This window comes from Pelodiscus sinensis, chromosome 12 (genome assembly GCF_052426305.1).
Source record: "Pelodiscus sinensis isolate ZL-2025 chromosome 12, ASM5242630v1, whole genome shotgun sequence".
Lineage (NCBI taxonomy): Eukaryota > Metazoa > Chordata > Testudines > Trionychidae > Pelodiscus > Pelodiscus sinensis.
In genome coordinates this window covers 26,662,188-26,678,450 of record NC_143063.1, presented here as the reverse complement: position 1 = coordinate 26,678,450, position 16,263 = coordinate 26,662,188, and the positions used below count along the sequence as shown (strand labels likewise).

At 36.7% G+C, this 16,263-nt stretch overlaps 1 protein-coding gene across 17 annotated transcripts in view; it reads right to left on the bottom strand.

Annotated features, from left to right (window-relative positions):
• ZNF536 (zinc finger protein 536) overlaps positions 1 to 16,263 on the bottom strand; it is a 456,239-nt gene that overhangs the window by 241,518 nt on the left and 198,458 nt on the right. For all 17 annotated transcript variants that reach the window (XM_089781485.1, XM_075940166.2, XM_089781479.1 and 14 more), the window contains one exon: positions 6,396 to 8,567. In XM_089781485.1, the coding sequence (XP_089637611.1) occupies positions 6,396 to 8,565 (2,170 nt within the window). In that variant the 5' untranslated portion in view covers positions 8,566 to 8,567. The remainder of the gene's footprint in view (positions 1 to 6,395; positions 8,568 to 16,263) is intronic.

Here is a 16,263-nt window from a genome sequence, read left to right as displayed (position 1 = left end):
GCCTGTCTGATGTGCTGGGAGCCTGGTGGCTCAGGGGCCAAGGGAGCCTGGCAATTTGCTGATAGATCCTGGGAGACCCCGGAGTCTGTCAACAGAGGGGCCAACCTCCCGTGGTCCAGCAAACTCCCGTCTTTGGGGCCAGTCAGGTCCAGAGGGTTCCGGACCAGGGAGGTTCAACCTGTACTATTGCCAGTGATACAAGCCACTGAAGGACTGGAAGTCGAGTTTCTCAACTTCCCACAAGCAGTCCACATATTCAGGACTTAGAGGAGGCCCCCAACTTGAGACCGCCCGAGTTCCGACCTCCCACACTTATAACCATTTTTATAAGTGCGGAAGGGGCTGGAAACCCCCAACTTACATCCTCAGCCGCATTTATGATGCTGCATGGTGCCTATTATAAATGCGGGTTCAAGTTACGACACCCCCAACTTGTGACACTTCCCCCGGAACCAATCAAGTTGCAAGTCGGGGGCCTCCTGTATATGTAAGTGCCGAACAAGCTCCAAAGTACAAAAGTTAGAGACATCGTGAAAGTTCCTGTAATACACTTGAGGATCTGCAGGGCCCAGAAGAATCAGATGGACAGGGTAAAGTTTCAGGATGAGGCTGGCAATCACATGTCCCTGCCTTTGGTCAGATATCATCATAATCCTCGATGTGGTTCTATAAATCTGGATAGGGAGGGGCAGCTTTCTTTAGCCACTGAAGCCAGTTCCACACTGCAGATGAAGGTTGGCTTAAGGTATGCAATTCCAGTTACATTAAAAATGTAGCTGAAATCAATCTACCTTAAGTCAAGATTCGGACAAAAGGAGAAAAGCTCCATTGACTTCCCTTACTCCTCATGAGAAGCAGGAGTTCCAGCATTGATGGGATGCCTTCAGCATTCAATTTATCAGGTCTTTACTAGATCTGCTAAATCGAACTCTGGAAGATTGACTGCTGCATCATCAATCTTTCAGGAAATGAAGACATGTCCTGATATATAGTGCTGGAAAAATCGCTATGATCCATTTATAGCTTAGGTACAATAGTGATGGCACATTAGAGAATGGAAGAAAGTCAGAGAATTTTGGGCATTGCTTGGACTCCTTACTATGAAAAGCATGACTACTTCACCTACATGTTTGGACTAGTAAGATCTCCTGACATAAATCATCTGAAATGCTAAGCATAACTACATTATTCTACGGAAAGTATGTGCTTTACAATGACTACATATAATAATTTCATAAGGTAACAACAGAGACACAAGGTGGAAAGAGTAATATCTCTTATTAGACTAACTTCTGTTAGTGAAAGAGACAAACTTCTGAATTTACCCCCAGCTATTCTTCAGGTTTCTGTGTAAGCTTGAAAACTAGTCTTTACAACAACAAAATCTGATCCAAAATCTCCCCAACATTGTTCCTAGGATCCTGAAACACATATTGCTACAGCTACACTATAAACATAGGACGACAGTGAAATGTTTTTATTGTTAGTGTCTTTAAACAACATTTATTTAGTGCCTTATATAAGAGTAAAATCTGATTTATGCCAGGTGATTAGTAAGGCCTGCACCCACAGCAGCTTTGTTTTAAGTACTTTCCCAAATGTCTAGATATATACAGCTTTAATACACACACCCAAGCGTTTGTAGATTTCTTATATACATGGAGCAGCATGTACCATATTCTATACCAGAGCCCGAAAGGCTGCATATGCCAATCAGTTATAACAGATGAGCATTTAAAAACTGCAACTTTGCATTTCATTCAATCAGATGCCAAAATGTGGTAAGGGAAAAAAGGGGGGCTGTTTACATTAAATAATAGTTTTTATTTAAAGAATTCTGGTATCTTCTGGAAATGACATTCTGCAAATCAAAGCAGAGCTCACAGATTGCAATTTCCAAGTTTAACATTGATTAAACAAAAATGGGAATTCATCCCACCCTCCTGAAATCCTTTATTCTGACCAATAAAATGATATAAGGAACTTTAAAACAACTAGGTTGGTTAAAATACTTTGCTTGGTACAGATTGGTGAAAGAAATTGCTGCTGTTTGCTCTCTTGTGTACTTAGTTTGAAATATTAAACTGGACTTGAGGTAGGGAGAAAGAAAGGCTGAAAAGCAACAGGAAGTCAGGCTGGAAAGCCAATTTCCCTTGAAACACCTAGAAACTTTTGCTTTCTGTTTCCTCTGCTGATAATGACTTTCTTCAGCTTCTCAGCCAACTTCCCATTCCTCCCTTCCCAGCCCCCTGTTGCTACATGCTATCCCAAAGCTCCAGTATAAAGTTTGGCTTTTGCAGCATGAAGCAGCTGGGCCAAGCTACCAGGGAATGATAATGACCTCAGAAATCTGCTGTTAGCTCGACAACAATAGGGTGCTCAGTCTAGTGGAAAATTGTGTTCATCAGCTAACTCTGCTCAGTTACTAATTGACATTGCCAAATATTTTAAGAACAATTGGAATGCACAAGCAAAAAAAATGAAGATCTTAATCCTCAGACTTAAATTTTTTTGCCTGTTTTGTTCAAACTGAGCACTTTGATGGCTATCAATGAACTAAAGAAAGGGGAAGAAAGAAAAAGGAAAACGTATCATATCACTGTCTGTTCTATGTATGTGCAGTGATGTCCAGTACAAAAGCTTTTTATGTGTTCTGTCAATGGACATAAATATGGGCTGAAACATGTTGTGCAAGAAGGAATTCTTCTCAACAAGAAAGAGATGTCTAAAAGATTCCAAAACAGCTGATCAAACAATTTGTGCCAAAGTCAACATCAACTGCTACACACAAGAATATGTGATTATATTTGACAGTATTTTATTTTCCTTTTTTAATCCCAGTGCTTTCCATTGATCATGTAACTTGGCCTACTTTATTTAATGAACTGGAGGGTCAGTGCATTCAATTACCCCTTTCATACTATCAAGACTTCAATTATCCCCACACCAAAATTATAGGAAAATGCAGAAGGTACTACCCTCCTGGATATAATGAACAGTATCATTTCTTACTACATTAAGTTTTAATTATACCATGCAGTAATTCCTATGCAAAATCTATATAAATAGGACTTTTATTTAAAATAAAATGTCAACAAATAACACTGGACAACTACCTTACATTGATGTGTTTCTGCTATAATGCTGAAAGATTAATTTCAGTGGAATGCATGTAATTAGAGAAGAACCATCCAAAAACATCACAAGATATTCATTGCCTTCTATATATGGAAACAGCAGTTATTTGTAAACATTTTACAGTAGTTTTCCTTTGTATTGTATGGAAACAGAAACGAGAAAATTATGAGTAAGTCAAATAAACAAACAAAAAAGAGATAACACTGAAAAAAGACAGGGAAATGATCTGTGTGCTAGTTTTGTCCATTTCTGTTAGAAAATATGACCTCTCAATTTGTCAAAGGTCCTGGTTTTAACAGTTGATCTTAAGCTTAGTTCTCAGCAGTTTGGAGAGCTAAAGAACAAACACATTTTCTGGTTCACTGGAGTCATTTTCACATGTTCACTGATTCAAACATTCTTTTACTCACATAACAAACAGCTGCATACCACATTAGCCCAGCCAGTGACAGTCACACATCTCTGCAATAACTGTTTGATTGCAAACTTGACCCTTTCTTCTTCTCAGCCTGAGCTAGACATTTTTAAACAGGCACTATGTTCCCAATCCTCCTTTTGCAAAGAATTACATCAGATAACAAAGACTTCTCTGCCACTCATTGTAAGCCTTCTCCTGGAGATCTGTTCTAAGAGGCACTGTGTAAAAAGGTTTTTATGATGAATTCAGAACTACTATCATGTTAAGAGCACCAATTTATAAAGAAGAATTCATTGGTTAAGATCTGAAAAAATAGTTTCTCAGGCCCTACTGACCCAGTTTTCAACAAAAAAGAATCGAGTGATGCAAATTAAGTTTTAAGACATTGTTATACAGGCTGAGAAATTTGTAAAACTGTGTTTTGCTGTAATTTCTTAATAGAAGCCTCAATTACTACTTAATTCTTCATTACTTGAAAAATCGAGATGCATTGTATTCTACAGGTTTATCTTTCACAGGCAGTGATAAAACACACATTATACATTGATAAAACTCTTTCAACGGAAACATTGCGGTACCGTTTTTAATTGTAGGGGACTAAAAGAAGATTTGGACTTTGCTAATGTAAAACTCAATGCCATATTATTATCATCAGATGAAGAAATTCTCAAAATCCTTGCATCTATTTATATGAAAATATATATGATATTCAGACTGTTTTAGCTTTCATTGTAAGAGACTAAAGAAGACAATCAGAAATTAATCAACCAGCATGCATGATTAACAGTATTTTCCAATATAAAAGCCACAGGTTGATATTGCACATATTTTGCTTCCATCTCTAAATGCATCAATTTAACAATAGTGAAAGTATATAGTTTTAATAAAATGTAGATTTTTAGTTAATAATTTTAAATTAATGGCAGCAGTAGGAATAACATTGCAATGTTATCCCTTGACTCTCAAACAATTCATTTAATGAACCAGAACATTTTGTGTCAAAGAATCTATCTTTCAGGTGCCACAGTTTTTTTAAAATTATTTAAATATATATTTAGTTCAAGGTTATTCAGTCTCAGAACTTCTGGGTTTTCTTTTTCTTGTTATCCTCTAAACTTTTTTAAAAGTCCAAGAAGCATTCTAGAAGAATTTTGCTACATGATTTAAGGATTATTTACTTCTAACCCCTTTATGTTCATGCTCTTTATGAAACCAGGATGACACTTTATACATTAAAAAGACAACAATGATTTTATAATGTTTAGGATTTTAACGAATTGAAAAAAAATCTTTAACCTGCCATATTTTCAATCCTTTTAAAACAATGTGGACAACTATCCATAGTATGAAATTAGTGCTTGCCTGTTACCCTTGTTCCTATATAGCATTTTCTAATGTGTCTCACCACTAATAAATTGTGAACGAGGCTATGACTGTGAGAGTAGACAGTGTGTTTCATGGGTATTTAAACAACAACATTAAGTACTATAGGAATCCGTGGAATGTGGAAGGCAGATTTATGTGTCTTAACAATTTCTTTACTGGTTTGTAATAAGCCTGCAAACTAACACTTTATTTTTATATTAATTTGGCCTTAGAAGTTGAGTATACTGGAGCATGACAAGAACAACAAAAATAAACTGGCATATACTTAATAACTGTAACAGTGAATTGCCTCCAATACTAAAATATTTATCGAAACTGAAAAAAAAATAAAAAGAATTACCCTCAACAGCCTGCTACCAGATCCTTAACAGTGGGCAATGTAATGCCTTAAGGTACCTCAAACTGTCTTTCATTTTCTAGACTTAATGGCTGATTGCAGAAATCAATGTTGCCATTAGTAACAGAGTATTTGTTATGGCATGATTTCCTCTGTTGTTAGCCTTGCAGAATGATTACAGTATTAGTGAGGTGCTTTCTTTATAAAGGGCTGAAGATATAACTTTCAATTTACTATCCATTAGTAAGTGGCTTTGGAAATATAGATGAGGCCAGAAATCTTACCTGTTATCACTTGGAAATTTTATTTCTGCAGTCATAGGCTAGCAACTTTAAAAATTGTATCAGGAAGTTCAATATTTTATAGACATCTTCAGTGAAATATTATCTGCCTTGCTATTTTATACACAGCAAGTTAACATGACATACAATGCAATTAAAATGTTTCAGTTCAATTTCTATTTTTCTTATACTTTCAAATGCACATGGAATAAAAGGAAGGCTGCCTACATGTTAAAATTAAAATATCAATTACAATTATATCAAAAAACTAATAAAAGATTTTAATGTTTTTTTGTTCCAGTCAGCACGTGACTTGGGAGCAGTGCATCTCTTAGATAAATAACTGACTTGGTGGGGGATTAGGATCTGGTTGTGTCTCTCAGGAGGCTTGTAGCCAATACAATACACCCATTAGAGCTAGAGTTTAAAGAAAGTAGCTTGCTTTACCTTTCCATCTGACGAAAATAGTAGGGTCCGGAAGAGACAGAGAGAGCAGGGTTAAAACAGAGGTGCTTTAGAACCTTGGAGAAAGGGGCGCCCTGAATAACACCCTCCTTGGTGAAAGCCCTGCTCATATACACTGCTTCCTGCAACATGGCTGAAAGGCCAGGAAAATTTTACCTATGAAAAATCTCTCAGTGAAATGAGAATTCATTCAAAAAGTATGAAGGGACATTAAAAAAAAAAGAGAGAGAACCCAAAATACTAGGCTGCACCACAGCTTTACAAACTATGAGGGAACTGTAAGGAAAAACAACACTAGTAATTTATATAAACTACTACAAGATTGTATCTGATTTCTCAGTCAAAACTGGTGATGGATAAATGAGCATACCTGAAGAGGAAGGTGAGGAAGGATGTGGACTGTCCTCCTGTGCACTTCCTGTCTGTGAGAGACCCCCACCTACTCCACTTTCTTCAGTAATGTTAGAGGACCCTGGTGTTGTCGACCTGCTGACAGACTGAGACTCTTGATCACTTCCAGATCCACGTCGCTCATCGAGGCTACTTTGAATGATCTCTTCTTCTGCTTTTCTGTCTCTCTTGTGTACCCTGGAGTGAACAACAACTTGGTGGTATGTTCTAAAAACCCTTCCACAGTCAGGACACTCAGTTGGCTTCTCTTTCATACTTCCATGACTTTGCATGTTATAATCAAGTCCCTGGCTCATACCATGTGACAAAAAATCTCTACTGCCTTCTAAAGGATCTAGTTTGCTTGGCAAGTCTCTCTGATTGCCCATTTTAGTGCTGTGAACCAAATCAGCAGGCATTTTCTGCTTAGAGCCATCTGCTCCTACTAACACATACTCCCGCTTCTCCTTATCAAACATAACTCCTGCATTTGCCAAAGTGTCTTCATGGCTGCGCTGTATCTGCTGCTCTTTAGACAAAAAGCCATGTTCCATGGCCATTCCCCTTGCCATAAGCTGCCAGGCCTGATAGCTGTTTACTGGATCCATCTCCGCAGCCTTGGCAGCAGCCTGCAACCTTTCTATGCAGCTGGATTTCAGAGGAGGCACCAGATTGAGACAGCCCAATAAAGAGTGTTTATCCCCTTCCGCAATATTGTGGCCAATGCCAGAAATGGGTGAAAGGAGTTTCCCCAGAACTTCTTTCTCTTTCATAGGCAAATCTCCTTTGGTATACATCTGATTTTGTTCACTTAAACTTGCTTTGTCAGGAGGAAGAAAGCCGCTTTGCAAACATGATAAGTAGCGTGAATACAAGTTTGCATGAGCTTCCTGTGACATGCTGCTGATGGATACAGGTACTTCAGGATCATTAGGAGATTTGTTCTTTACGGATAATTTATTCAGGTGGACTTTCATGTGATTTTTAAGAAACCAAGGCTCTTTGAAGCGCCTCCCGCAAATCTGACAGCAGTGCTCAAAGGAATCTTTGTGCTTCCTCATGTGGCCTTTAAGGAACCAGGCTTGGCTAAAGACTTGGCCACACACCTCACAGCGAAACTCATTGGTCGATTGTTCTCCATTCCCATTGGATCCCTGGCCTTGAGCTGACTCTGCAGTTATGTGAGCTTTCTCCACATGACTAATCAGCTCCTCCTCCTGGGAGGCAGCAAAGTCACACAGCGTGCACTTGTAAGGCTTGTGCAGGATCCTTATGTGCCTGTCCAGCTCTTCGCGCTTCTTAAACTTTCCTTTGCAAAATGTGCATCTGAACCCAGCAGTCTGAGCTACTACTTCTTCCTGGACACTGACAGGCTTGGGAGAGGGGACAGGGTTCGAAATATCAGATGTGCTGTGATTTGCAGGCACAGACAAATTACAATTTGCAAGAGGTGGGGACTGCGCATGCTGCTGTGGTTTCACATCAGGTCGTGGCTGCAAAAGGCTGCTTTTCATCTGTTTGTCTCGCAGAATTGCTCTCTCCTCCAGCTCATGTAAAAGCCTATTTTCTTCTCGGACTCTTCCACGGCCTTTGCCAAGGTTTCCAAGTTTGTGAGTACGTAGGTGAATCTTTAGGTTGCCTTTCTGAGCTGCTCTGTGGTCACAGTATGGACACTTAAATGGTTTCTCTCCAGTGTGAGTGCGCATGTGCAGCGATAGAATGCTATTAAATCGAAAGCGTTTCCCACAGAGGGGACATGGGTACTTTCTGTTCTTTCTGGCATCATCCTCAATATCACTCATCTGAGACATGATCCCAAGATTTTGTCCATTTAAAAATTGTTGCAAATCCACTCTTCCATTCAAACTGGTGTCAACATCTCTATTGAGCTGGTTGGCTAACAGGGCCATTTGACTGCTGATTGGCTGATTTGCTATAGTCACATGACTTTTGTCTTCTAGCGGTGCTGATGCCTTCTCCTCAGTGTTCTGCCTGTTTTGAAGTTCTGGAAAGGCATGACTGAGCTGTGAAGTTATCTGATGCAGCTTCTGGCTCATTGAATACTGGCCATTAAGTATGGTACTATTGAGATGGGCGTCAGTTTCTGGTACAGCTGAAGAAACACCAAGGCACAAACTAGCTTCCTCCATCCCTGAAAATAAGGAGATAGTTTAGATTTGTACTACAAAATAGTTATAAGCAGTGAATCAACTATATCTGCGGACATAATATTTGCATGTTATGTTTTACGTACACATAATGCAAAAATATTATATTAGAAAACAATAAAAATATTAAATACTAATTATATCATACAGTTGTGATCATATTTCTTCTTAATTATATACTGCATTCATTGAACTGTATGTTTACTGATTGAAATTATTAATTAGTATTTTAAAATAACTTCTTGCCAATTTAAATATTTAATTACTAAAGAGGTGCCATAAGCTTTCAATGTCTCCTACATCCTGTGAAATTGCACCTGTTTATTTTTCAAGCTATCAGAAATGAAACATTAAGCATAACTCCCATTTCCATTTGAAAAAACATGAACAAAAAGCAAAAAATAGAAATTCATTTATAACTTTCAGTTCTATTAACCATTTTCAATATATTACACATTCCACAATGAGAAAGATAGCTTTATGATTTGACAAAAAACTAAAGCATGATATTTACTGGTATACAATAAAACACAATAATGTTTTTGGAAAAAATAAAGTAAAGGACAAGCTTTAGAACAATAAAAGGGATTTTGCTTCAGTCAACAAAAAGTGCAGTAATATCTCATTAAGCTGATTAGTATGCTGCTTAGAAACAGTACTAGGTGCTGTAACACATGATTATAATCATAAAAATCCTTCAGTGTTTGCAAGTAAGCATTAACGAGGTATATTAAATTTTAAGGAGACTGCGACTAGCAGCTTTGTAAACCTCTGAGATTAAGATTTAACCCTTCTGTTACAAAACATTGTTATTTTGCTATTACAAAACAATGCCCATCAAAAATGCATAAATTATCTTCTGTTAAATATTTTAATTCATTGTTGAGACCCTTCAGTTTTCAAAAAAAACTTACAAGTTGTAGAGAAATATCTCTATCTTTTGATGGATAAGATATGTGATATAAGGGACTCCACTTTAAATAGTTCTTTTACAGAACTAGATAAAACCAATTAAAAGCCAGAGAAGGTGCAATAGGAAGTATCAATAAATTTAAGTTTTTTAAATAATTTCCCAATACACAGTAATGAGTTCAAATAGTACCTTCTGTATATATATTGCAGAAAATTAGAACTCAAAGCTGTTTGTTAAACCCAAGTACTCAGTTCTGGTCTGCATAATTGTCCATAATCTTCTATTCTTGCCACATTCTCTAATCAATTCAGAAATAATGCTTCTATAAAATTCTATTTAAAATTTAAAGTTTTACATTAATGACTTTTGACCAATAAGAAACTGTAAGGTTAGATGGAAACATCCTGAATATATATCTTTTTTACAGATCTAATCTGACACTTTCTCCACCATAAAATTACCAAATATCTTCACTTCTTACTGATTAGTTAATTAATTTATTCAACTTTCTGGACACAGAAACATCTTCACCAAAACTTGACTTGCTACAACGGCAGCATGTTTGGCTCAGATCTGGCAAATACTTAAGGGCTACGTCTAGACTGACCACAAATTCCGGAAAAGGGATGCAAATCAGGTAAGTCAGCATAGGGAAATCCGTGGGGGATTTAAATATCCTCCGCGGATTTAAATAAACATGTCCGCCGCTTTTTTTCCGGCTTGGGGAAAAGCCGGAAAAAAAGCGTCTAGACTGGCGCGATCCTCCAGAATAAAGCCCTTTTCCGGAGGATCTCTTATTCCTACTTTCAATAAGAGATCCTCCGGAAAAGGGCTTTATCCCGGAGGATCGCACCAGTCTAGACACTTTTTTTCCGGCTTTTCCCCAAGCCGGAAAAAAAGCAGCAGACATGTTTATTTAAATCCGCGGGGGATATTTAAATCCCCCGCAGATTTCCCTATGCTGACTTACCTGATTTGCATCCCTTTTCCGGAATTTGTGGCCAGTCTAGACGTAGCCAAGATGTTTGTAACTGTGCTCATGGAACAATTTTTTAAAGCAAACTTAAACATGTGCTTAATTATTTGCAGGATCAAAGCATAAGAGAAGCCTAGTTGGTGTCTATAGGGAGACCCATTTAGTTTTCCTTAACAGGATGACTGGCGTTGTGATTCAGATTTTATATGGGAAAAAGAGGAAATACACATTGATGAATATTAAAGATGTGCCTGAACCACAAAGTTCATGTTTGTATCCAGATCAGAACTTTTCCAAAGTTCAGAGGTGTTCAGAATCAGGGTTTCTGTCTGGGCCCATTTCTAACATTTAGCATTATTTATAAATAAATATGTAGATTAGATGTAAAAGTATGTAAACATTTATAATACTTAGCACTTACTCTCTATACAACAGTGTTTTACACATACATAAACTCATAACACCTGGTTATAGGTAAGCCTCATATAGGTGAGGAAACACATACAGAGTGATTCAATTATTCAATGAAGACTGCATAGTAAATTATTACAATTCCTGGCTCCCATGCTGGGTTCAACCCACTAGACCACCGATAAGCAGAATTAGATACATGTGAATGGGAGCAATTTTTTTATTCCTTGCTTTCCTATTAAATCTATTTTGACTCTACATCCCTTTTACCACCTTCAAATAAGCTATTTTTTGTTTTAAATTTCTTGTGTTGGTTTCTAACTGCGGGTGATTTGTTTTTCCCAGGTTTGAGGTTAATCAGACAAGGCATCTTGAAGACACGAGAATTTAAAAATCCAGGATATTTTAAAAGAGTCTTCTTAGAATGTCATTTTTCTAAAACAGCTTGATATATACACCCCAAGTTTATTTTATTCAGTTGACCTCGATGGGAATTAGTGCCCTTAAGTTTTTTCTGGAAGACAAGGTGGTTAATTGTAGCATTATCCCTTATCAAAGTTTGAAAACTTTGTCAGATCCCAGTGGTATTTATTAATTCTGATCGTTAGCACTAAGTATAATTTCTAACCTATAATTGTTGGACTTGGGTTTGTTTTATAATTTTTGGCATTTATGTTAACTTTGTAGTTATTTTCCTCAAAGATGGACTTAAAAAAAACCGTGTAGCTGCCACAGCTGAAAAGTTGAAAGTTTTTCAGTGGTTCCTCTTAAAAAAATGTAAGTTATTTTGAATTTCTCCCCACCATATCAACAGCACACTTTGCCCTCTTTCTCCCTAGTGAAAAACAAGCCCTTCTACTTCAAATCCCTGCTCCTGGTTTCTAATACGTTCATATATACACATCTCCCACTATGGAGAGCATAATGCAAGTCATGTAACATTTTATATTTTTCTACAGTCCCAGTTTGTGATGTCAAGTGAGTAGGGGTACGTCTAGATACTGTCGACAAAGCTTCTGTCGACAAAGAATGTCTAGACTACAACCAGATCTGTCGACAAAGCAAGCCACTTTGTCGACATTAGAGTGTAGATGCAATAACACCTTCTGTCGACAGAACTATGTCGACAAAAGGCGTTATTCTTCGTAGAATGAGGTTTACCACCGTCGACAAAACTGCCAAGTTCTGTCGACGGAACTTGGCAGTAGTGTAGATGCAGGTATAGTTTTGTTGACAAAAGTACACTTTTGTCGACAAAACCCTGTAGTCTAGACACACCTTAGGTGAGAAACATAGTTTTCCTGGGCAAAGCTTGTTTATTTTTTGAGATGTATGCTTGTAGCCTGGTGTCACAGCCATGCTTGAAAACATGATTTAAGTGTACCTGATGGCCCAGAAACTACCAGGCTAATACAAAGAACACAAAACAAATTGTTAAAATGTCATATTTTTTAAACCTATCTCATGATTGTTTGAGATCTGACTCATTTTTGAATGCTTCAGAATGCTTTCATCTCACCCTCTCTTACATGAAGCCAAACTCCAAGAAGATCCCTGCCAAGAGTGTAACCAAGATCTCTTAACACACACAGAACAGAGTAGGGCAGCAGAAATATTCTGGGTCCACAGCCCAAAGGTTGATGGGTTGAAGCCATCTTCTGTTATGCATGGGTTAGGCTTTTAACAGGATTCAAAAAAGAGGTAGATAAATTCATGGTGGAGAGGTCCATCAGTGGTTATTGGGCAGGAATTGTGTCCTTAGACTCTGGAATGGGTGATAGTGGATGGATCACTTGATGGTAACCTAATCACATTAAAGTCACAGGAAAATTTGTCATTAACTACAGTGCGAGCTTGATCAACCCTAAGATAATCAGTATATGTTTACAAACACAAACTTTTAAGATAAAAGTTTTGTAAGGCAATGTGTGAGCCTCTCCTAAAAACACTAATTTGTTTCAGCAAGGTATTTTCTCGGTTTTCTGAAACCACCAAAAATAACAAAGAAAGTTGATTCCTGTAATACAGCCTAATTCTCCAAACTAAAAGTGTTTAGCTAAATATCCAAACTTGTGAGTTCTTACCTAAACCAAAATAAAAATGGAATTCCAGGAATTTTAAAATTCATCCATTGTAAAATATGTGCATTTCCCCTTTTTTATTCTAATGGTTTGAGGATATTCCAGTTGATTGATTGATAAACTCTGGTATTTTCTTTGATGAAATCTTTATTTACAAATAATGTATAAAGTCCTGTTTTTCCACCTACATGAAGACCGCAAATCATGGAATAGCTTCTGTGTATATAGCTCCAAGCCTCTTTAGACAGCACCAGACCCAGACGTACTCTCTTTAGCTTCTCCCAGTGTCATACTGTGCTTATAGGTGCTGCTTCGATTTCTCTGGACTGTTTCTGTCATTCTCTGGTTTTGTGTACTTTCTCACATACACAAAATTAAGCCAAAAGCCTTCTCTTTCATACAGTCCAAAGCTCCTGAGTGAATTCACATAATCCTTTTTCCTAAGGTGAAGGCTTGTGATTAATATACCTTTAGAGATATGTTATCTGAATGGTGTATTCACACCCATCAATCTCAATAAGGTTTAAACTCAACCCATGACCGGGGTTGAGTATTATACAATAATACTGCTCATAAAAGTATTATACAAGAGACTCAATACTTTTTTGCATGAGAGTCTAATAATAAGAATGTTTAACTTAAGAACTAAAATTAGGAAAGTCAAACTTTGTTAAAAATTGCTTAGTAAACATTATTACTTCTATCTAAATTATGTTGTCAAACTCACAGTTCTCTCCTTTCCTTCCATTTTAGCAATGCATAGAGCACCGTGGCATACCTGGCTCCATTAGTGCAAAAAGGAACCTTATTTCCTGTCTAGATATAAAGTTAGATTAAATGAAAGTGATTCCCCAGTACTGGATGGTGAATTCTAACCATGTTGCATGCTAGAGAACAACTGACTTTCCAGCATATGTTGCAATAGAGCTCATATATGAGAGAGTAGGATTGAGACCTGAGTAACTAGCTAACGAAAACGTGAGATGACAGCAGTTTTCTACTTGAGCTGAAAATTTTCCTATTTCCATGCTAAAGGTACTCACAGTTTATGAAACCCACCACTGACACATTCATTATCAAAATACTCTCTCATCTTTCATACAAAGATACAGTGAGCTATTCAATTGCCTTTGATGGTGCTAATAGCTCTTTTGATTTCACTCACATTTTTGCCCTCCAGATTTTTTCTGCGGTATCAATAACTAAAATTCTGACTTTAACTATTTCAACTGAATACAGATTATATTTAAGTATCTGAAATGGATTACTGGAATTTAAAATATGGTTAACACCAGAAATGCCTGTTACTCCTCCCCCACAGCTCACAATAATTTCAAATGAAAAGCCTGGTTTTCCTCTGCTAGAAACAAAACCTCTCCATCCCCCAGATAATAAATAGTTTTAAAAATACGTAGTCTTTGAAAACAGAATGAACCATGTTCAGCCACCATTTACCATGTTGCTGTGATGTTATCTCTCAGATAAGGCTAGTTAAAAGAGTCAGAAAGCACAGTAATGGATTACCAGTTTGCATGTTTAAATGCAATGCTCTTTGAGGCCCTGATCCTGTAAGTAGTTACATGTCCATAAAAGTGTTCTCAACTGTATATGCACTTTCAGGATCTAGCCCACAGAATTTATTTATCCCAGGAGAAATATTCTTGTAAGTGCATCTTACACCATCTGGTCAATTGACAAATTCTAGATAGCTATAAATGATTTTTATTCTAAGTGACTCATAAATAAGTATCACTGAGAAAACTTCATAGAATACATACTGAATTTTTATTAAATGTTGCTCTTATTGTGGTAGCTGAAACTGTTTAACTAAGGCTGTTATAAGCATAATACACTCCTGGTTAAGAAATATAGAGCACCAGACTACTGAACCTTTTCAGGGTCATTAAACAGCTGTAAACATTATTACAAAAATAAACCAGAGATTTCATGCTTACATTTTAGCCCAGAGCTTGGTGTGCTGAGCAAGTACATTTTTTTCATCTTTTACAATCAACGCTGGTGACATTTGGGCATCCAAACAAATTACATCACAAATATTACTGAGGGTGGGTAGGATATGGAGTGGTTTATTTGCCAGATGATTAATACATAAACAGTAGGGCAGTATGGTTGACCTATTCTTCTTTGACTGATTTGTAGGCAATACTAAAAGACATAGCTGGAAATAGTTAAATCTTAACAGGAATGTGTGCAGCGGGGGTTCATTTATATTTAAAACCATCATTACACCACTGTCCAATCTGATAGAACACAAAAAACATTAGTCCAAATTCTGTTCTCATTTAAATTAATTTCAAACTTCATGCACTTCTGCGGTACTATTCCAGATTTACATTGGTGTGAGAATCTGGCCCTGAATATATAATTTTTTTCTAATGTAGATTTAAGAAATATGGGGGCAAAGAAATATTCTTGCAAAATGCAGAGAAAACATTGATTCAACATAGGATAGTTTTATTTAACTATGGAAATTTTATTAAAACCCATTTTAGTAAAGCGGTGACTGAGCAACTAAGTCAGTGAAGTTTGAGAATGGAGACTAAATTGAAAACTTATTGGGATTGATACCCATCTTCCAATACTAAACAATTGATAGTATCATGAAAACAAAGAAAACATGACAAAGCTACAGAATAGATATTATAGTACTGATTAATCAAATTCTTTACTGAGTACAGTTGGTGAACTGCTTTAAAAACTATGTTCCAATATAACCATACGTTTCCAAGGTAATTTCTATGTATTAGAGAGCAAATATAATAAGGGGGTTCCAAATTACCCTAAAATTAGAGTCATTAACAAAAGCAGAAAGAATTTTATGAGACTCCATTTTTTTCCATTCTGAACTGGGAAGACCATTTACTTTCTAAAATACTATAGGTATCTTTCTAGTTTGCAAGGTATTTTGAAGCTTCTTTGACAAGTGAAGGATTACGAGACAATCAAAATCCTCGATTATAAACTATGTTGATTTATAAGACATTGAAAGAAAAGGAGAAGCATTTGGAAATCTGACTAACAATATAATAGAGAGATTCAAAGAATGCAGACAACTTGTTCAGTTTATTGTTACTTTCCATGTGACTTAGCAAAATCTCTTTTTCTCAAGAATATATTCTATTTTATTTTGTGTACATTTAAAAGTTAGGATCCAAACACTAGAATGATACATAATTGGTGCTGGAAATTCAGTAACTCCAAAATATTCTTCAGAAATTCTGTTCTGCTACATGTTGTTGGGGGGCGGGAGGGAGAAGGAAGTGGGCTTGTTTGTTTTT